At 39.1% G+C, this 22,518-nt stretch overlaps 1 protein-coding gene, 1 long non-coding RNA gene and 1 pseudogene across 4 annotated transcripts; 2 read left to right on the top strand and 1 right to left on the bottom strand.

Annotated features, from left to right (window-relative positions):
• The window catches only part of LOC127446102 (sodium- and chloride-dependent GABA transporter 2-like), a 498,776-nt pseudogene that overhangs the window by 48,920 nt on the left and 427,338 nt on the right, over positions 1-22,518 (top strand).
• On the top strand, positions 483-20,602 carry LOC127446086 (arginine-glutamic acid dipeptide repeats protein-like). Of its 3 annotated transcripts, XM_051706736.1 has the most exons (18): positions 487-855; positions 1,271-1,521; positions 1,665-1,713; positions 1,840-1,964; positions 2,103-2,202; positions 3,135-3,233; positions 3,916-3,996; positions 4,092-4,245; positions 4,525-4,617; positions 5,011-5,213; positions 5,859-6,035; positions 6,179-6,289; positions 10,105-11,273; positions 11,675-11,897; positions 15,657-16,347; positions 16,636-16,773; positions 17,462-17,639; positions 18,336-20,602. In XM_051706736.1, exons 4-18 carry the CDS (start codon positions 1,945-1,947, stop codon positions 18,367-18,369), a joined length of 3,471 nt encoding a protein of 1,156 aa, XP_051562696.1. In that variant the 5' UTR covers positions 487-855; positions 1,271-1,521; positions 1,665-1,713; positions 1,840-1,944; the 3' UTR covers positions 18,370-20,602. The 3 variants fall into 3 exon arrangements, with proteins under 3 accessions (XP_051562695.1, XP_051562694.1, XP_051562696.1); XM_051706735.1 differs by lacking the exon at positions 1,271-1,521 and having other exon boundaries at positions 483-855; positions 16,636-16,728; XM_051706734.1 differs by lacking the exon at positions 1,271-1,521 and having other exon boundaries at positions 485-855.
• LOC127446116 (uncharacterized) lies at positions 18,726-22,516 on the bottom strand. The gene is made up of 3 exons (XR_007898145.1): positions 21,734-22,516; positions 20,665-20,781; positions 18,726-20,529 (listed from the first exon to the last, which is right to left on the bottom strand). It is a non-coding gene; the product is annotated as an uncharacterized LOC127446116 (long non-coding RNA).

Below are 22,518 nucleotides of genomic sequence, written 5' to 3'. Positions count from 1 at the left end.
TTTTATTTATTTTTTTTTTTTTTCCTCTTGTACGTTTGGAACCCTCTCATCTAGAAACACAATTATTATTATTATTTTCCTTTTTTTACAATATAGCTCGAGGTCATGGCATAAAGTTCTGAAATGCTTAAATAGTGCTTGACCTATTAATTGCTGCTTTCAGCTATATTTATAATTATTATTAATATTATTATGTAAATAAGCTGTTGAAAGACACATTTTAGGATTTTTATTTTTTTCTCCCATCAGAATCAACGGTTCTCTTGAGGAGGCTGTAGAGAGAAATTAAGCCGTTTAAGCAGACAAGGCTGCGTTTAAAGCGTCTAGCCTAATTCTACTGAGCCGAAATAAATCCACCGTGTCAACAGCAGTGCAGTCCTTTAAATCTGCACGCGCTGTATTTATACACATCAACCCACTTCAGAGGGGGAAAACAAGACATCATTGTTATTATTCACTCTGTGTGGTGTCTACTATCAAATATGCAAAGGTATGCAGTTAAGACTGGGATAGTTTGATTTATGAGGCTGTCCATATTTATGTGTGAACATTGACACGGGAGAATGGCCAAAGACATTTCCCTGAGGCTGATCTCCATAGGCAGCGGACACGGAGATGATCCCATTAGCGCTGGCTGCAGCGGCACATGCTCAGTTATGCTTGTTGTAGGGGATCTCAGTAGACTGCGCGTGAACACTGAGGTCATCGCCTGCACTAAGGGAAAAATACTCAACGCAGCCTCCATTTTGGGTAGTATGAAATAGACGAAAGCATAGTTTTGAGCCGCCGCAGCAAACAAACTGTAAACACTAGCGAAACGGTCTCTCCCATGGACGACTTGTTCAGTCCGCGAAGGTTTGTTGTTTCTTTCTGTTATGGATCACTCGATTTGTGCGCGCCAGCGTTTTGCAGACACCATGGATACTTTTGCATTCTAGTGCAAACAGAGATGATTTTGAACTTGACAGCTCGTCTCGCTCGGCCACACACATGCAAAGGCCAGCTAGGAGCCTGACGAGATAAAATGGGGCAGATGTTGTGTAGATACTATTGTTGACTGTTATGTTGTGCATGTTGTATACGGTGCTGTTCTAACAAATTAGTTTTGTTCGTCTGTTATGTAAATATTTGTTAAGGGAAATCATTTTCTGTTTTAGCGTAATATTTTCTTTTGCGACAAATGGCAAGACAACGAACGGAATTAGTGCATATCGAGACAGTAAGTTCGTTATCCTGGTTTTGATTTGCACTGAATTGATTCTGCACACAGCAAAGAAATGATTTATGTATATATACATAAACTGGAAGAGCAAGCCTCCGTTTATATAACCTCTGGAGGGAATGGAGCAGTCGGACGTTGATTGGCTTGTTCCGCTATGTGGGCGGGATTTGGATCGATCATCGCGACTGCTGATAGGCAAATCACCTTTGATGATGAACACTGAAAGGAGGCGATTTAAATGGGTGGAAAACAGTGACATGAAACTGTTCGGATGACAGGGCGTGAAGTTTTCCAACTAAGTATGTTTCTATTAAAACATTGTGTATGTGTACAAGTGGGTGTATTTTCTAAATGCCACTTTTTGCTTCAGCCTTGGAATTGTAAACTTTGCATTTGCATAGTAAGGGTGTTTATAATTAATACATTATATTTTGGTCTTCAGGCAGCTGAACAGCACACAAGGAGAGATTCGGGTGGGACCAAGTCACCAGGTGAGTTTCTAAAATGTTTGTAAAAAGTCAGTGTGTGCAGATATATGGCATGCATTTTACTAATAAAAGTCTTAAAAGTCACCTGACCTTTGCTGTTTGATAAATATCATGCTGAAATGTGTGCAGGTGAAGCTACCTGAATTAAATCCCCCAACAGCCCTGATAACAGAGTCTGTAACAGAAAATGAGGAGCTGGTGTGGGCACCTGGGGTCAATGACTGTGACCTTCTCATGTACTTGCGTGCTGCCAGGTATTGGCTGCTGGGCTGGATGCCAGTTCATAATCATGTATTACATTTATTTTCATAATTGCTTCAGGTTATGTCTAAAAAGGGAACTGAAATGTATGATGAAACATAACCTTTTTTACATATTTGCTGAATAAACAGGAGCATGGCAGCTTTTGCAGGGATGTGTGATGGAGGTTCAACAGAGGATGGTTGCCTTGCAGCTTCACGGGATGATACCACCTTGAATGCTTTAAATACGGTCAGTGTTGTCAGTATTGTGAAATTCTAACCAATCTGTCAACGCATTAAATTGGTTATGACACGCCTTTTCTTATTTAAAAATATTCTTTGAGGTTCACTTATAATATTAGTAAAGATTTTTGCACAAAAAAAAAGTCATATATTTGTAAAACATGATAATTTCCCACCCTCATTTTGACCCTCTGCCAGAAACACACGGTTTTGGTGCTGTTTCTCCTATAAGACTTGTCAGTAAATGCCCACTGTTATGATTGGCTCTCTGCTCTTGACTGACCTGAGCTGCCTTTCCAAAAAGCATCGTAAGTCTAAGTAGATCGTAGAAACCATTGGCACCAAAGGTCTTTACGATCAACTAAAGCTTGCAATGCTTTTGGGAAACGCAGCCCTGCTCTCTACTTGCCATCTCAATGCTCGCCGCTACTGGGCACGCTAAGGAAGTGATAAAGTAAAGTAGGCATTGATATTTTGTTGTGGAGGCAGTCAGATGCAAATGTCTACCACAGTGTGACATCACAATGTGGAGGAAGTTGAGAAGTCATCGTTTTAGCAGCTTGGTTTCAACAAATAATCTTTTTACAGTGAAGATGAAGTTTTGAGTTCTGAAACTTGCAGTATGTTTTTATAGTACAATGACCTCTTATGTCAAGATCAAGGAAAATGTAATCCTTCATGTCATGACCCCTTTAATGATGAGTTCAGTTGATTTGATCTGATGTATTAAAGCAAGATATCATTGTAGTATTTTCCAACTTTTAAGAAAATTTTATAAAGATTGTAATATATGACCTTCAGACATTTTAATTGGATTGAAGACGGTGTCAATTTTTGTTTCATATAAACTTGTAGCTGTGTAAATAATAAAATATTTAACATAAAAAATTATTAAAGGTTTTTTATGCACCTTGTAATTTTAATTTGTTCTGTAAACAGCTTCATGAAAGTCAGTATGATGCAGCGAAAGCCCTGCAGTGTCTGGTGAAGAAACCAGTTCCAAAACTCATCGAGAAATGCTGGTCAGAAGATGAAGTGGTGAGTCTTTTTTTTTTTTTTTTTTTTGGATGGCAATAAGGAAATTGTGCTTTTCTTATTGTGAATGACATTTCTTGCTTGTAATCATTTTTGCAGCTGTGTGGAGTACACTTAATCGGTTACTCACCCTCATGCCATCCCAGATGTGTATAAATTCTGTCTTCTGCTGGATGCAAACAATGATTTTTAGAGGAACTTCTCATTTCTGTAGGTCCTTACAATACAAGTGAATGGTGACCAGAACTTTGAAGCACCAAAAATCACATAAAGGCCACATAAAAGTAATCCATAAGACTCCAGTGGTTTAATCCATGTCTTCAGAATTGATATGATAGGTGTGGTTGAGAAACAGATCAATATTTAAGTTCTTTTTTTACCATAAATAAATATGGATTACTTTTATGTGGCCTTTATTTGATTTTTGGACCTTTTAAGTAATGGTCACCATTCACCTACAGAGCTGAGATATTTTTCTAAAAATCTTTTTTTCTGCAGAAGAAAGTCATATACATCTGGGATGGCATGAGGGTGAGTAAATGATGAGATAATTTTCATTTTTGGGTGAACTATCCCTTTAATGTAGATCACACACATCTAAGACTTTTCTAAAAGTTTCAGGTTAAACACAACATAATGTGAGTGCATATTTAAAGTTAAAAATCCTCATTCTGTTCATTTACAGAAACGGTTTATCAAAGGCCTCCGACAGTACGGCAAAAACTTCTTTAAGATCCGCAAGGAGCTTCTACCTAGTAAGAAGACGGTAAGGACACCTGGCATTTAGAATCTAATGATAAATGTGTGTTTGTTTCTGTCAAGCTTAAGTCTTTGTTTTTTATAATACATTTGTGTTCTCAGGGTGAGCTGATCACATTCTACTATTACTGGAAGAAAACTCCTGAGGCTGTGGGGTCACGACCTCATCGGCAGCAGCGAAGGCAGCCAGTGGCTCGCAAAGTCAAAACTCACAACACAACAGCTGCAGCCAATGCAACATCACGCACTTCCTCAGGTAAGTCCAGCACATTGCAACAAATATCTGATAATCAATTCCAGCCTGTTTCCCAAGCGTGATATTAAATGTAATACAATTAGTCACAATTTAATAAAGGAAGTACTTCCTATTAGGGCTGGTATAGAAAACTACCTCACGATGGGATAGACATTGCAATACATTGAATCTTGACAGTGTTTCTCATGATGCATCACAATTTAACAAATGTGCCAAACATTATTTGACATTATTTATGATGTTAGGTTGACTGTGTATTCCTGTCATGTCTATCTGTAGTGGAGCTCAGTTCAGCCAGTGAAGATGATCTGGACAGTGAAGATAGTGAGCTGGGGGGCAAAGGTCAAGCCTGCAGTCACTGTCTAACCATTAGTAAGTTCACTTCAACCTTCATCAGTGGTGAATATTAGGCTGTGTATACTCTGTGTGGTTCCATTCATGTTGTAGTTCATTGACAATATGCGTGTGTGTAATAATTACACTATTCTATACAGGAAGGGGCTTTATTAGACACGAACAACATGGTTGAAAACTTATGTCACCTTAAATTACCTGAATAAAAAAATCAACATGCTCTGCATGGGATTCAGTATTCTTGGGTTTAAGTAGGTGTTAATAGGTAATTCTTAATCATCATGCATCCACACACTTGTTGCTGTAAATAGTAACACTATACAATTAGGTTCTATATTGCATTAGGTACCATGAACTAAAAATGAACAATCACACATTTTGTAGAAGTTTTCACACAAATGTTTTTCTTAGACTCCAAGGACTGGCATCTTGGAGGGCGAGACAATGTCTTGCTCTGCTCTAGTTGCCATTCTCACTTTAACAAGCACAGACGCTTGCCGCCTGTTTCCAAACCAACTGATCCGCCCTACCTCTTCAAACCTGTCAAAGATGAGGAAGAGGGGCTTGGAGTCAGACATGGGATGAAGACTCGTCGAAGCCATGTGCCGCCACATGTAGGTCTTTCTTCTGTATAATTGGCTCGTCTCAGGGCTCTGGGTAAAGAGTACTAGCTAATAGAGCTGTTCAGTCATGACATCAATTTGTAGGCCAACCCTGGAGGCTAATTTGCCATGGGTTCCCACAGGAATGTCTAATAGGTTTTTAGAATGGCAGTTTGATTTATGAGTAAAATAAGATCTGTGGTTAACATTACTTGAAGAGACTCATGTTTTGTTCTACAATATAAATTACACGGTCATACCTTAAACACAAATTTTGAAATCGTTGTGTGCTTTAAAAACTGAAGTAACTACATAAGGACTACAACGGTTGTCCCATTAATTACACATTATTAGTCAAGCACCTATGTGAGTTCATGTGCTTATTAAATTGAATGTTAATTCATCATACAGCCTTTGTACAGACCTTATTTAACCTTATAAATTGTAAACCACTATTTTGAAAACCTATTAGAAAATCCTGAGGTAATGTTTGGCTCTCAAATTCACTTTTTTTCCCCCTGGTTTTAGGACAAACAGAACAGCTCTGTACTTTAGTAACTTAGGTGCCTTTAGATTGGGCCTGCTACCACCCTGCAGTTTCTTTTTTTTTTTTATATTAAATAAAGACTTGGTTTTGTCTTATGTTTCTCCATGTAGATGTCATCTCTTCGAAGTGGGCGCAATAGGCCAACTGGAAGCCCTGACACGGGCATGTCTCCCACCCCTGAAGATGTGCGATCTAATGGACAGTCCCCCAGAGCCAGTTCTACTGCTATGGCAACCAGGGCTTCCAGCTCTGATAACAAGAATGGAGTGGCTGGGAAGACCAACAAGGTACTGATAAAAAGGGACCTACTCATTTCAGAGTTTGTAAAAAGTGCCCATACTTTTGTAGTGCACAGCTTATTTGCACAGCACATCCTTTTTTTTAAATTTTTTTTTACATTCTCATTTTAAAATTTCTTCTTAAACTTCAGAAGATGAAAGTCGAGGTATCTGTTGTAAAGGGTGTGAAGAGACAGAGAGAGGCTACTGCTCCAGATGCCGATGAGCCAGAAAGAAAAAATATTAAACGAACCAAGAATCAGGTATGGGGAACTTACTTTATAGAACTGCTTTTCAGTTTTATCTAGCTAATGGTGCTTGCTAAGCCAACACATCTCCACAACTGTAGGACTCTCAGCACACATTTAACTGATTATACCTTGAATTCTACAGAATTACTCCCACAAATCAGTGCAGAAAATGGGTCCTGGCCTGCTCATACTTAGGGTAGGGATTTGCACAACCCCCTAACCCTAAGTTTTACTCTTGTGCTATTACCTTTCTAACTGATCGTACGTATGATTTTTTACTGGCAGATGATAAAACAAATAAAATAAAAAAATCCCATATATTTACATTGACAGAGGGACTAGAATATGAAAGGGACATGGTGGTGGGGTCTTTTGATGTGAACCAGTTAGCAACCCCCCAGAACACCCTATTATTATAAATTGTAAATAAATAAATTATTGATTTATCCTGAGACCCGAGCATGACTGGGGGAAAAAAAAAAAAAATTCTAGAGCAAATGGTTTTGCTAAAAATGTATGGCAACATATGTGGACAGCATAAGTTTTGAAATTGTAAATTATACCAAGCTATAGGAAGATTTTTTTTATCAAATTTTTTTAAAACTTTTTTTTATGTTTCCAGGAGTGTTGGTTATTTATGTTTTTGTTACGTTACAGACGTTACATCAGAAATTGGCATAATTAATTCTGATTTAAAGTAATGGCCAGCATCATCTAATCATTGCCAACCATGTTAAATTAAATTAAACTTTATACATTCTGAATCTATGTACTGATTACCATTCTCTCATGTCTGCCAAACAAGTTGAGTGGTCCAAACATCATCTGCAACCTGAAATTGAACCTTTGGTCGGATTTAAGGAGTTAATGCACTTAGCTGCATAGGAAAGCTATAGGATGCACCCTTGCTTCCTATTTAGTGAATGACTTAACCTCTAGTGTGCTGTCTGTCTACACTGATCTCAGAACAGTTTGAAATGCACCTTATTTTCATTCTGACTCCATATACAGTTGTGCTCAAAAGTTTGAAAACCCTTGGAGAATTGGTAATATATGTACCATTTTTAAAGAAAACATGAGTGAGCAGGCAAAATACATTTCTTTTATTTCTTATGGGATTCATATTCAACTATAGGTTATAACAGAATGGCACAATCATAAACAAAACATGGCAACAAAGAATAAAAATTAAATGACCCCTGTTCAAAAGTCTGCATACCCTTAGTTCTTAATAATGTGTATTGCCCCCTTTAGCATCAATGACATCGTGCAGTCTTTTGTAATAGTTGTCTATGAGGCCCCAAATTCTTGCAGGTGGTATAGCTGCCCATTCGTCTTGGCAAAATGCCTCCAGGTCATGCAAAGTTTTTGGTCGTCTTGCATGAACCGCACGTTTGAGATCTCCCCAGAGTGGCTCGATGATATTAAGGTCAGGAGACTGTGATGGCCACTCCAGAACCTTCACCTTTTTCTGCTGTAACCACCGGAGGGTCAACTTGGCCTTGTGCTTAGGGTCATTGTCGTGCTAGAGAGTCTAAGAGTGTCCCATGCACAGCTTTCGTGCAGAAGAATGCAAATTGTCTGCCAGTATTTTCTGATAACATGCTGCATTCATCTTGCCATCAATTTTCACAAGATTCCCCGTGCCTTTAGAGCTCACACACCCCCAAAACATCAGTGAGCCACCACCATGCTTCACAGTGGGGATGGTATTCTTTTCACTATAGGCCTCGTTGACCCCTCTCCAAACATAGCGCTAATGGTTGTGACCATAAAGCTCTATTTTGGTCTCGTCACTCCAAATTACAGTGTGCCAGAAGCTGTGAGGCGTGTCAAGGTGTTGTCAGGCATATTGTAACCGGGCTTTTTTGTGGCATTGGCTTCTTTCTGGCAACTCGACCATACAGCTCATTTTTGTTCAAGTCTCGTCGTATTGTGCTCCTTGAAACAACCACACCATCTTTTTCCAGAGCAGCCTGTATTTCTCCTGAGGTTACCTGTGGGTTTTTCTTTGTATCCCAAACAATTTTTCTGGCAGTTGTGGCTGAAATCTTTCTTGGTCTACCTGACCTTGGCTTTGTATCAAGAGATCCCCGAATTTTCCACTTCTTAATAAGTGATTGAACAGGGGGCCTGGGTGGTAAAATACGCTGGCTACCACCCCTGGAGTTCGCTAGTTCACGAGTTCGAATCCCAGGGCGTGCTGAGTGACTCCAGCCAGGTCTCCTAAGCAACCAAATTGGCCTGGTTGCTAGGGAGGGTAGAGTCACATGGGGTAACCTCCTTGTGGTCGCTATAATGTGGTTCGTTCTCAGTGGGGCGCATGGTGAATTGAGCATGGTTGCCGTGGTGGATGGCGTGAAGCCACCACACGCGCTATGTCTCCGTGGCAACGCGCTCAACAAGACACGTGATGAGATGCATGGGTTGACTGTCTCAGACGCGGAGGCAACTGGGATTCATCCTCCGCCACCCGGACTAAGGCGAATCACTATGCGACCACGAGGACTTAGAGCGCATTGGGAATTGGGCATTCCAAATTGGTAGAAAAAGGGGAAAAATCCCCCCCCCCCAAAAAAAAAAATTAAAAAATAAGTGATTGAACAGTACTGACTGGCATTTTCAAGGCTTTGGATATCTTTTTATATTTTATAAAAATTTTTATATCCTTTTCCATCTTTATAAAGTTCCATTACCTTGTTACGCAGGTCTTTTGACTTCATTTCTGCTTCCCATGGCTCAGTATCTAGCCTGTTCAGTGCATCCACGTGAGAGCTAACAAACTCATTGACTATTTATACACAGACACTAATTGCAATTTTAAAAGCCACAGGTGTGTGAAATTAAACTTTAATTGCCATTTAAACCTATGTGTGTCACCTTGTGTGTCTGTAACAAGGCCAAACATTCAAGGGTATGTAAACTTTTGATCAGGGCCATTTGGGTGATTTCTGTTATCATTATGATTTTAAAAAGGAGCCAGACAACTATGTGATAATAAATGGCTTCATATGATCACTATCCTTAAATAAAAGACATTTTTGCATGATCAGTCATATTTTCAAAATCAATGCCAAAATTTCACAATTTCTGCCAGGGTATGCAAACTTTTGAGCACAACTGTAAAGCCTCCAAAAGCAAAATTTTTCAGCTTTTGGATGAACCCACTGATTCTCAAAATCTTAATGCACAGTAAATATAGGATTTCCAGAGAAAAAATGTGTTTAAGTACACAGTAGTGTACATTTGTGTTTAGCAGTGTGCTGTTTCTCGATAAATCGCTCAAATTTTAAAAATGGCATATCGGATGAAACTTGAGACTAATGTTTTGACTCAAACAGGTTTCAATGTAAAAACTTAATTAGGTTTCTTACCAGATGTAGTTATGTTGGCGTTCCTCACAAAGACAAACTCTGCTGTGATCTGCACTATGTTGTTTTGTCACATGACTCTGTACATCGAAAGTTTAACCCTTTACTGACATCACATAGTCTCCTGAACTAAGATCAGTTGGTTTAAATTAATTTAAATTATGTGTTGTGTATAGCGAAGCCAAAATACACATCGCACGAGGTTAAAAATAAAGCATTCCAGGTCTTCCAATTTTGTCTGGCTAAATTTGAAAGAATTTGACTGCTTGTTTGTGTAATAATTAAGTGCTTTTTTTATCTCCGTCTTGGCAGTAGTGCATTGATTAAAATATGGCACATTGCTTTTGACTCCAGAGCCAGATCCTTTGACTCAAACCAATGGGCCATATTACGATCGATACACTACTGATAATGTCCATGTTATCTTTTCTAACTAATTTTCCCTCTCCAACCCAGGAGGGTCCGGACTCCCCATCAGAAGGTGAGGGTGAAGGTGAGAGCTCAGATAGCCGCAGTGCCAATGACGATGGCAGCAGTGACACTAAAGACATCGATCAGGACAACCGCAGCTCTTCCCCAAGCCTGGCCAGTCCCCTGCAGGCCAACGAGAGTGATTCAGACTCCCCTGCACTACCCCCTCCGCCTGGTCCAGCCTCCCAAACCCAGCCCCAGCAGCCTATTCCTACCCCAACAACGGATGCCCCCGCTCAAACACAACCACCACCGCCACCACCACCTCAGCCCTCTGTGCCTGCATCCTTTTCTGCACCTTCTCCTGGAGCTTCTACCACTCCCTCAAAGGCAGCATCTTCTGTGGATCTTTCTCAGGAGGTTCCATCTCCAAGCACTTTCAGAAGTGGTCCCAGAGGCCCTGAAGCTCCTGCCTCTTATTCAAGCTCTTCGTCTCAGCAGGTGCAGGGTCCAGGTCAGGGGCAGTTTTTCCCTGCGCCATCTCATCATCAGCACCATCCAGGCCAAATGCAGAATCCTTCAACTGGGGCTAGTCAGCCACCAGTGTTTGCTTCCAGGCCGCTACACATTCAGAGAGAGAATCCACTCCCTCCTGTTCCCCCTACAGCAGCATCCCAAATCAAGCCACCTCCAACCACACCAATTCCACCTTCACACAAGCAGCCCCATCACTTTCCTGCTCCACCACCCCATTTTCTCCAGATCCACCCCAATCTGCCTCCACCTCCTGCTCTGAAACCTCTCACCTCTTTGCCCTCACAGCACTTGCCTTGTTCCCAGCCTCCTCCACTGCACATGATTCCACAAAATCACTCCTCTCAGCCATCCCCTCTGACTCAGCCTCAGAGCCAGCAGGTTAAAGGTCACCCAAATGGTGCCCCTCCTGCTGCAGCTAGTTCTCACCCACCTCTGCCCCAAAATCGGCCCACCCCTGAGTCCACTGCTCCATTCTCTCTTTACTCCTCTCCAGTTCTTGTCCCTACTCATCAGCCCTCCACGTCCTCCTCAGCAAGCACTCCTGTTGGACAGGCTCAAATCAAAGAAGAGCCGATTGACGAAGAGGAGGAGTGTGAAAGCCCGCCTCCTCCTCGCAGAAGTCCCTCTCCAGAATCAACAGTTGTTGACATACCCAGCCATGCAAGCCAGTCAGCAAGGTATTTGAGAATGGAGATCACATTTTTCAATAATTCATTTTTCAAATATCTAAGTATAGTAGCATATACATTTATGGGTAGTTGAACATGTCCATGGACTTTTTGTCTTTAATCAACAAAGATTTTAGGTTAAAAGGTATATGATTGTAAAAGGGAAAATATATAACTGGTCAGCATTTCTTCAAAAAAACATTTTTTTAAAACATTTTTAAACACAATGTCCTGCAGTGTGACACATGATTTTTTTAAAAGTAACATGTAGTCTGTCAGTTAATATGAGGCCATAGAAACTGCATGCATAATATTAATAAAATACCAAAATGCTGTTAAAAAGGTTTTAGATTAGAAAAACCTTTACAAGTTAATTTCGCACACAGTGGTTATTTGTTTGTCACTTACAGATTCATTAAACACCTCAACCGAGGCTACAACTCCTGCTCTCGCACAGATCTGTACTTCACTCCTTTGGCCTCCTCGAAACTGGCCAAAAAACGTGAGGAAACTGCCGAAAGATCCAGGAGAGAGGCAGAACTGAGCGCTCGACAGGGACGGGAAAGAGAAAGAGAGTGTGAAAGGGAGAGAGAAAGGGAACGAGAGAGGGAGAAGGACTCTGATAAAGTTTCAGTAAGTTTACATGGGTTACTTTGAATTATAAATACTGTGTTTCACCTGTATTTCAAGTCAAAAGCAAAAAATACCAAATTATAATTTGCTTCAGGTTCCCAAGTTCTCAGTACTGTAATGCAAAATATTGTATTGCTGTAATGTGATTTTATATATACAGTACTGTGCAAATGTCTTAGGCACATACGATGTTTCACAAAAACATTTGTCTTAAGATGGTTATTTATATCTTCAGCTTTAGTGTTTCAATAGGCAATATGAATTTAGACTCCCAAACATTCCATTTGCAAATAGAAAATAATAGAAGAACAGGGAGCCCTGCAACAGATGCCATGGCCCCCACAGAGCCCCCACTGAACATCGAGTCAGTGTGGGATTACATGAAGAGACAGCAATTAAGACAGCCTAAATAGATAGAAGAACTGTGGTGAGTTCTCTAAGAAGCTTGGAACATCCTATCTGCCAACAACCAAGAAACACCTGGAAACAGTTTACCTAGGAGAATTGGTAGTGTTTTGAAGGCAAAGGTGGTTACACCAAATATTGATTTAGCTTTTTTATGTTTACTGGACTTTGTATGATGTTAATTGATAAATGAAAACTATTTATGGTATTATTTTTGAAGACATCCTCACTATGTATATATATAGATATAGATATGTATGTGTGTACAGAGCGATTATCTGAGTTGTATAGACTTTGTCAATTCGAACCAATCTGACCATTCTTTGACCTCTCTCATCAAAAAGGCATTTCTGTGACTCCAGCAATGTCTCCTAAGCAACCAAATTGGCCCAGTTGCTAGGGAGGGTAGAGTCACATGGGGTAACCTCCTCGTGGTCGCTATAATATGTTCGTTCTCGGTGGGGTGCGTGGTGAGTTGAGCGTGGATGCTGCGGTGGGTGGCGTGAAGCCTCCACACGCGCTATATCTCCGTGGCAATGCGCTCGACAAGCCACGTGATAAGATGCACGGGTTGACTGTCTCAGACAAGGAGGCAGCTGGGATTCGTCCTCCACCACCCGGATTGAGGCGAATCACTACGCGACCATGAGGACTTTAAAGTACATTGGGAATTGGGCATTCCAAATTGAAGAAAAAAAAAAGGCATTTCTGTCCACAGAACTGCTGCTCACTGGATGTTTTTGTTTTTGGCACCATTTGGAGTAAATTCTAGAGACTGTTGTGCGTGACAATCCCAGGAGATCAGCAGTTACAGAAATACTCAAACCAGCCTGTCTGGCACCAACAATCATCCATGTGAATATCTAATCAGCCAATCGTGTGGCTGCAGTGCATAAAATCGTGCAGATACGGGTCAGGAGCTTCAGTTAATATTCACATTAATCATCAGAATGGGGGAAAAAATGTGATCTCAGTGATTTTGACCGTGGCATGATTTTTGGTGCCAGATGGGCTGGTTTGAGTATTTCTGTAACTGCTGATGTCCTGGGATTTTCACACACAACAGTCTCTAGAATTTACTCCGAATGGTGCCACAAAAAAAAAAAAAAAAACATCCAGTGAGCGGCAGTTCTGTGGACAGAAATGCCTTTTGATGAGAGAGGTCAACAGAGAATGGTCAGACTGTTTCGAATTGATAGTCTATATAACTCAGATAATCACTCTGTACAATTGTGGTGAGGAAAATAGCATCTCTATTATAGCTATTCTCTAGAATAGCTATTCTGAGAGGCGAGTTGGCGCTGTTTTGGCGGCACAAGGGGGACCTATACAATATCAGGCAGGTGGTTTTAATGTGTTATATATACACACACACACACACACACACACACACACACACACACACACACACACACACAGTTGAAGTCAGAAGTTTACATATACCTTAGCCAAATACATTTAAACTTAATTTTTCACAATTCCTGAAATGTAATCATTCCCTGTCTTAGGTCAGTTAGGATCACTATTTTATTTTAAGAATGTGAAATGTAAGAATAATAGAAGAGAGAATGTTTTATTTCTTTCATCACATTCCCAGTGAGTCATAAGTTTACATACACTTTGTTAGTATTTGGTAGCATTGCCTTTAAATGGTTTAACTTGGGTCAGATGTTTTGGGGAGCCTTCCACAAGCTTCTCACAATAAGTTGCTGGAATTTTGGCCTATTCCTCCAGACAGAACTGGTGTAACTGAGTCAGGATTGTAGGCCTCCTTGCTTGCACATGCTTTTTCAGTTCTGCCCACAAATTTTCTATTGGATTGAGGTCAGGGCTTTGTGATGGCCACACCAATAGCTTCACTTTGTTGTCCTTAAGCCATTTTACCACAACTTTGGAGGTATGCTTGGGGTCATTGTCCATTTGGATGACCCATTTGCGACCGAGCTTTAACTTCCTGGCTGATGTCTGGAGATGTTGCTTCAATATATCCACATAATTTTCCTTCCTCATGATGCCATCTATTTTGTGAAGTGCACCAGTCCCTCATGCAGCAAAGCACACCTGCAACATGATGCTGCCACCCCCATGCTTCACGGTTGGGATGTTGTTCTTCGGCTTGCAAGCCTCACCCTTTTTCCTCCAAACATAATGATGGTCATTATTGCCAAACAGTTAAATTTTTGTTTCATTAGACCAGAGGACATTTCTCTAAAAAGTAAGATCTTTGTCCCCATGTGCACTTGCAAACTGCAGTCTGACTTTTTATGGGGGTTTTGGAACAGTGGCTTCTTTTTTTGCTGAGCAGGCTTTCAGGTCATGTCGATATAGGACTTGTTTTACTGTGGATATAGATACTTGTCTACCTGTTTCCTCCAGCATCTTCACAAGGTCCTTTACTGTTGTTCTGGGATTGATTTGCACTTTTCGCACCAAACTACATTCATCTCAAGGAGACAGAATTCGTCTCCTTCCTGAGTGGTATGACGGCTGCGTGGTCCCATGGTGTTTATACTTGCATACTATTGTTTGTAGAGATGAACGTAGTACCTTCAGGCATTTGGAAATTGCTCCCAAGGATTTTTCTGAGGTCTTGGCTGATTTCTTTTGATTTACCCATGATGTCAAGCAAAGCAGCTCTGAGTTTGAAGGTAGGCCTTAAAATGCATCCACAGGCACACCTCCAATTCAGTACACCTCCTATCACCTCCTAATTGTCTGGAATTTTCCAAGCTGCTTAAAGGCACAGTTAACTTAGTGTATGTAAACTTCTGACCCACTGGAATAGTGATGTAGTCAATTAAAAGTGAAACAATCTGTCTATAAACAATTATTGGAACAATTACATGTGTCATGCACAAAGTATATGTCCTAAACAACTTGACAAAACTATAGTTTGCTAATATTAAATCTGTGGAGTGGTTAAAAAATGAGTTTTAATGACTTCAACCTAAGTGTATGTAAACTTCTGACGTCAACTGTAAATTGTAAAGTATTTATTGTACACCTTTAATAAATGTAAAATCATGTATTACTTTAATTACTAACTGTCCATTAATGAGAATCATTACAAAATCCAGAAAACATGTGGATGCATTACCATAATGAGAATATAGGGTGGAAATGTACATAACTGTTCATATTTATTTGACTACACTGTTTCGAAGTTATTTGCTCCTGTTTGATAACAATATCAACAGAGTTGTGTAGTTAGCCTGTTCCAAACCTGTGCTATCTTTAAAAAATCTTTATAATTGACTGATTGTATAAATGTCGCATTTTTATATCTTTTGGAAAATAAAAAAAAAAACAATACTTAATAAACAACTTTCATTGTTGTCATTTCTTTATTCACAGCGTGCTTCAAGCTTATCCCATGATGGTCGCATGAGCAATCACCTGCTTGCTGCTCATGTGCAATCAGGTCGCCCTTCATTTGAAGCCCCTCCCCCCACAACCGTGGCCGCTGTTCCACCATATCTTGGACCTGACACCCCAGCCCTCCGCACACTCAGCGAGTATGCCCGCCCCCATGTCATGTCACCCTCCAATCGCAACCATCCTTTCTTCATGCCTTTTGGGCCAGGTGAGCACCTGCTAGCCTATCACATGCCGGGTCTCTACGCAGCAGACCCTGCCCTCCGGGAGCGAGAGCTTCGTGAGTTGAGAGAGAGAGAGATCCGAGAAAGAATGAAGCCAGGATTTGAGGTCAAGCCACCAGAGCTGGAGAACCCTCTCCATCCATCAGCTAATCCTATGGAGCATTTTGCCCGCCATGGTGCACTGCCTTTGCCTCATGTGGCTGGACCACACCCCTTCGCCCAGTTCCACCCAGCTATGGAGCGCAGTGTGGCAGCACCTCCCCGGCCGGAGATAACCTATGCTGAGCGACTGACGGCTGAGCGACTCCATGCTGAAAGAATGGCATCTGTTGCCACCGGTGACCCTGTTGCACGTCTACAGATGCTCAATGTTACGCCACACCACCACCAGCACTCACACATACACTCCCACCTTCATCTGCACCAACAGGATCCACTCAACCAAGGTGAGAACTCTGAATATTCTTTAGAGATAGGTGACTACAGTTATCACTGCCTTTTTAAAATGTTACAAGTATGTTTGGCTGTGTTGGGCTGGTCGGTATGTTCAAACAAACTGAGAAATGTTTTGTAGGCACCACAGATCCACAGTGTTACATTTTTAAGTGAAATCAACCTACAAATGGCTTGCTAATAGTTGACTATTAAGCTGGGATATGAGAGAGAATTTTAACACACATAACCTTTATTGAAAGTAAAGGGAATCTCTATTCTCTAAAATCTTTCTTTTTCAGGCTCAGGGCCTCATCCTCTGGACCCACTGGCTGCTGGCCCCCCTCTGGCTCGATTCCCTTACCCTCCTGGTGCCATTCCCAACCCCCTACTGAGTGAGTTACCCCATGAGCATGATATGCTGCGCCACCCTCTGTTTGGTGAGTCACCAAATAGACTCCCCTGTTTCAACCTCTGTTCTAAAAGAGAACTTGGGGGTTATCCTAAATTACCTTTTAACATTTCTAACTCGAGTAGCTGATGATGATAACATATAATCAGTCTACAAATGTAAAGTTAACAAGTTTGGTGTATTGTTATATTATTGGATGACACCAAGCAAGCATTGCAATACGACAAAACTAGAGTGCTCCCATTAATAACAATAAAGCTGTCTTAAGTTAAAGCATATTGATTTTTTTTTTTTTTTTGTGTGTGTGTGTGTGTGCTTGCCATGTAAACAATTTAATTGATTTGTGGTAGTATTTTAATTTTGTCGTAATGCGTGTCTTGCTTGTTAAGAAGACACAGTGTATCAGTTTCTAATTACTTTATTGAGGTAGTCATTAACAAATATTATGTACAGCTTATCAGAAGAGTTGTTCATGTAGGATGTTTCATAACATTTGTAACTATTTAATTTACATTAACTAATTACCTGTTAAGCATGAAATAATAAGGGGATGGGATTGCGGTCTCTGAATTGACTGAAATGTTGTGACAACATGCATGTTTGACAGTTTTTGTTTATTAAAAAAACGGAGCATTACAGTCACATGGCAGGAAGTAGTTCTCAGGTATTTGAGGGAATAGTTACTAAAGTGAGGTGTTTTTGTCTTTCGTTCACAGGTGTACCATTCCCCAGGGACATACCAGGGCCTCTGGCTCCCATGTCAGCTGCACATCAGTTGCAGGCGATGCAGGCGCAGTCAGTAGAGTTGCAGAGGCTTGCACTGGAACAGCAGTGGCTACATGGACATGCACACTTGCATAGTGCTCCTCTTCCAAGCCAAGAAGACTACTACAGGTAAACCACACTAAGTGCATGTGTAAATAAGCTCTTAGTTTGACATGGAAAACATTTATAACATTAAAGTTAAACATAAAAGGCATTCGCAACCCTTTTTGCTTCCGTAATGTGACATATTGTGAGAAGAAAAAGGCTTGATTTTATTCATTTGGAATTGATTGGATTGTGAAAATGAGTCTCTATATGACAGGTGGTTGGAGGGGAGGGGTTGAAAAATAAGGGGGCTTGGTGAAATCATTCATAAGGGAATTCATTTCAGAGGCAGATCAAGTTATTACATTTTGATGAAAGATTACAAAGACAAAAATACATTTCTTTAGAATTACTTGCACTGATGAATTGTTTACAGAAAGAACAGGTTCGTGTATTAAAGTAAATTGGGTCGATTTTACTTCCATGTTGATGTTAAGACTCAGAATTTCAGAACATTATTCACTGCTTTAAGTGAAGCCTGTGGAGCATATAAATATGGAAAATAGTTTTTCAGCAAAATTTGCTGTCTCAGGCAGATTATAGCTGATTTTAACATCATTCTAGTGCATGAATTACTCCTTGTCGACTCTTTTGATCACTTCTGAGGAAATTGTATTGTGTTTTATAGTGCACAGTAAAATTTTGCATAGGCTTTTTTTGACCTGCTTGCTTTGATACTCAGGGCTTTACCTAGATGTTGTTCTGTTGTCTCTTCAACAGCCGTCTGAAGAAAGAGGGAGACAAGCAGTCCTGAAATGAATGACACCTACACTGTGGACTACAGAGTAAATTCTGTTTTCAAATTTTCTGCACTTACTGACTCCTTTGTGCTAAGTAAAATAACTAGTCTTTTTGAGCACATTGAATTTGCTTTCCTTGCATGAACACTACTTAGATATGGTTTCTGTCAGAAATGAAAATCCCATGTAATGTTGTTACTGCGTGAAAAGCACAGTACTGTAGATTTTTAGTATTTGATAAGTGTTGTCCAATATCCAGAGTTTATCACAATTTAGTTTCAAAGTTTTTTGAAATATTCATTTAAAGATTGTAAATATTATGTTTAAAATAATATATTAGCTGTTAACATTTAAAAGTTGATATGATAGATTTGGATACAAAAACTTCAAATGACCTGTGTGCAAAAAGTGCATGCTTTACATGCTGTATCCTGCTTTTTTTTTTTTTTTTTTTTTTTTTCTTCGACAGCCTCTTTTCATATATACCTCGGAGCACTTATCAATATATAACCCAACAGCAGTAAACTCCACCATACCTTATCACCTACCTAATAGTGTTGATCTTGCTTGTCCAGATCTGCACAAAAAGTTGCTTCATGTTCATGAGGGAGTTCATATATTAAAAGGTATTTTCTCTACAACACCTGTAGACTTCCAAGGGTATCATTTCAGATAAAATTAGCAATAAAACACCTAATGGCATATATAATGATATCCTCACTTCCAGCTAAATTTGAAATGTTAACTCCCCTCCAAGCATGTGCACATGGTAGCCAATTTAACAACCTGGCTACTGTATAGGTAAGTGGTGACGAGGTAACATTTTCAGAATCAGGCTGGTTAGGAAAGAGCACAGCATAATTACAATAAACTGAAATGAACTTAAAACACAGAGAAAGTGTAATTTTGTGACAGTTTAATGATTTACAAGTGGTATTGTTGGGCACTACTATTAATTGTTAAAATATCAATATTAAACATGAAATTGTGTGTCATTGTTTTGTATATGGGACATGAGTGTTCAACACTTTTTCTGGGACTGCATATGTTAAACTTTGATGGGTTCTTTTTTCAAAACTGCTAAAAAGTCATTATTTTCTTCAAATAAACAACATTTATACTTGCATTTTATGAACTATATGGATATTTTAATGTGAAATGTATTCTCATTTTTAGTATCCATGTTTGTATGTATACATGTCTTTACATGCATAGTGTTATTTTGTTGCAAGTAGGTGAAATTTTTCAGAACTAAATTGTCATTTTGATAGATGATTATGATGATTATAAATGGCTTGCACCATAATTACTTTTCATACACCTCAGTACATTAATTAACTTGTCTTACCAATGGCAACAGTCATTAAGTGTGAGATCTTTTCATTTTCTCGTTTTCTTAGGCTGTTTCATAAATACTCTTATTACATTGACATCAGTCTCTCCTTTACAGCCAGCGCGTAATATAAATATTTTACATTCAGTAGTCATACTTCTTATGGCACTTTCTGATACCTCCTTAACTTCCAAGTATATTTTATGTGCAAACTATATTCTTTATGAAATGTGCTAAAATCTGTTCCTTCTCTGAACTTTTTTTTTAAGCTTTGGTAGCAAGATGTTTTATTTTTTATTTTTATTTAATAGGTATATCTAGAGTGATTTTCACTGAAAAAGTTATTTTATATGTACACCAAAAAACAATTTCTGTGTGAATTACATAAATATGTATAGCACAGCTTGGGTCCTGAAAAAAAACCCCCGCATAACCTACCAGCTGTCTTTTCTGGTCCATATCAACCTAATATCTAAAGCAATACATGTCTTCTAACTAAACAATTTTTGTACGGAAAAAAATTGTATTGTTACATTGTATGCTTTTCTTTAACAAAATTGTCCTTTGATAAGTTATTTATTGATTGAACACCTATTTTGTAACATGAATATGTTAAACATGAAAATATTAGACTGTTAGGAAATATGAAATACGACCTAATGTGTATTTACAAAAGAGTGGTGTGAATTTGTGCAAAATTGACCCTTTTCTGTACACTGGCCCCTTTGTGAGAAATCCTCCGAAATAATACTAGATTTTTATGGTTCATCCTTAGTTACTCCTTTTATGTATCGCTGCAAGTACTGGATAGCTGATATTGTGCTCACATTTGCCAGAAGAGCTGAGAATTAATCGAGGAAAAAAGGATGTTATTTCTGTGTGCTTATATTATCTGAATAAATTGCCTAATTTAATATGCAACAGACTGATCATTGTGTCTCATTAGAGAAATATACCATTTTCAGGTTGGTCTCACCTGCTTTCCACATGTTTGTAGATTGTGGGTTGGTTGACTTTAGTACCCATGTTGCAAAAGCAATGCAAACAAGGCACATGTCTACTTGCTTTAAGGAAAAAAAGAAGTGATGTCTGTCTGCAAGAAAAAAAATTCAGTGTTAGTTTTGAAATGTTCAGTCTCATCCATTTCCTCTATTTTTCACTAAGAAAGGTTCAGGTCATATTTCACCCCCAAAAGAAAATATATACAGTACTGTGCAAAAGTCTGAGGCAAATTAGATGTTTCACAAAAAAACATTTGATGGGGTTTTTTTATATCTTCTGCTTTAGTTTGTCAATGGGAAATATCAGTTTTAGATTTTCAATTTTCTTTTGCAAATAGAATAGATTTGAAGTAGAACAAGGAGTCTTGCAACAGATGGTATGGCCCCCACAGTACAATGTATTTGTAATGTAAATATTGTATCTTTATTTCTGCATTACAGTAGGTTACTGTCATTAACTGTCCTGAAAATAATGTCATAATGCAAAAATAGAACTCAGTGTTGGGTGTAATCTGAAAGTATTTACTGTAATCTTTTTACTATTTAGACAAAACAAAAAGTAGTGTAATGCATTACATTTTACATTCTTGTAATCAGATTAAAGTTACTGACATTCAGTTAGGTTAATTACTTAAGTACATTTCCAGGGTTACTCATATTTCTAAAATAACATTTATGTAGAATATATGTAAAACATGAATTACAGTATGTTCACATGTACATCTGTTTGCATTTCTGTGAGAAACCTGTGTATGACTTGCATGACAATGAACATAGAGGAAATATACACATTTTAAATCGTTGAGTGAAAAACAAAAAAATGTTTTAGAAAATAACTTAAAAGTAGAGTAATTAGTAATGTTATTACATTTCCAAATAAGTAATCAGTAAAGTAATCTGATAACATTTTTAGAGAAGTAATTTGTAGTAACTAATCCAACTGATGGTCCTAGACTTCAATTTAGTTTGCATATTATCTTGGCAATTCTCATGAAGACAACACAATTTTAACACACTTGGATAAATACATTAAATATACTTTACCTGGCCCTGAGACAGTTGCCCCCACATGTAACTGCTGGTTTGTCAATTGTCCCAAGGCCTGATTCTCCAGGAGAAGCATTGGAAATCTTGACTGAGCTATAGAAGGATTTGATGTTGTTCCGGATCCATAATTTGCTGTAATGACTTTGTCAGCTGTTGTAGTCTTAGGAAAAACCCAAGATGTAGCCATCCTTCACCAGGTCTTTTCCATGAAAGACAACTTGTTTTGTCTCAAGGAAAGGTTCCTCCATGAACTTTGGTTACTATGGCTTGTAATAAAGCACGGGTTTAGTGTTCCAGAGGGACTTGCACACCTTGTTTGTTAATCTCGGATTAGGGCACTCTCTTCTTCAATGTCTGACTGTACCACTTCTTCCACCTCTTGAAATACTAGGTCTCTGACCATGGACTGTGAGGAGGAATATATAGGAACCTTATATCTTTTTCTCACTTTTTGATGTACTTTTCTCTGAAGAAAACAGAAAATCAATCTCAAAGTCTGACAAGAAACCATACCATAGGTCTCAGGTACAGACAAGTTCTGTGCAAATGGATGTGAAATGACAAAGGTGTTTCTATCTGGGCTCCTCTTCAGGTATTGCTCTGATTCAGTGTCATTCCTCAAGATTTCAAACAAGGACAGAAGACAGTAATCTTCTAGAATATCAGAAGTAGATAACACTGGAGAAGGTGTTGATCTCCTCATGTTACAGTGATCCAGTAGAAAGGTACTCGCTATGTTGTCTTGATCATTGGTTGTAAGAATCAACTTTTGCATCTTTACT

The sequence above is a fragment of the Myxocyprinus asiaticus genome, chromosome 9 (assembly GCF_019703515.2).
Source record: "Myxocyprinus asiaticus isolate MX2 ecotype Aquarium Trade chromosome 9, UBuf_Myxa_2, whole genome shotgun sequence".
Classification (NCBI taxonomy): domain Eukaryota; kingdom Metazoa; phylum Chordata; class Actinopteri; order Cypriniformes; family Catostomidae; genus Myxocyprinus; species Myxocyprinus asiaticus.
The sequence above is the reverse complement of the archived record's forward strand: the minus strand, read 5'-3'. Positions and strand labels throughout refer to the sequence as shown.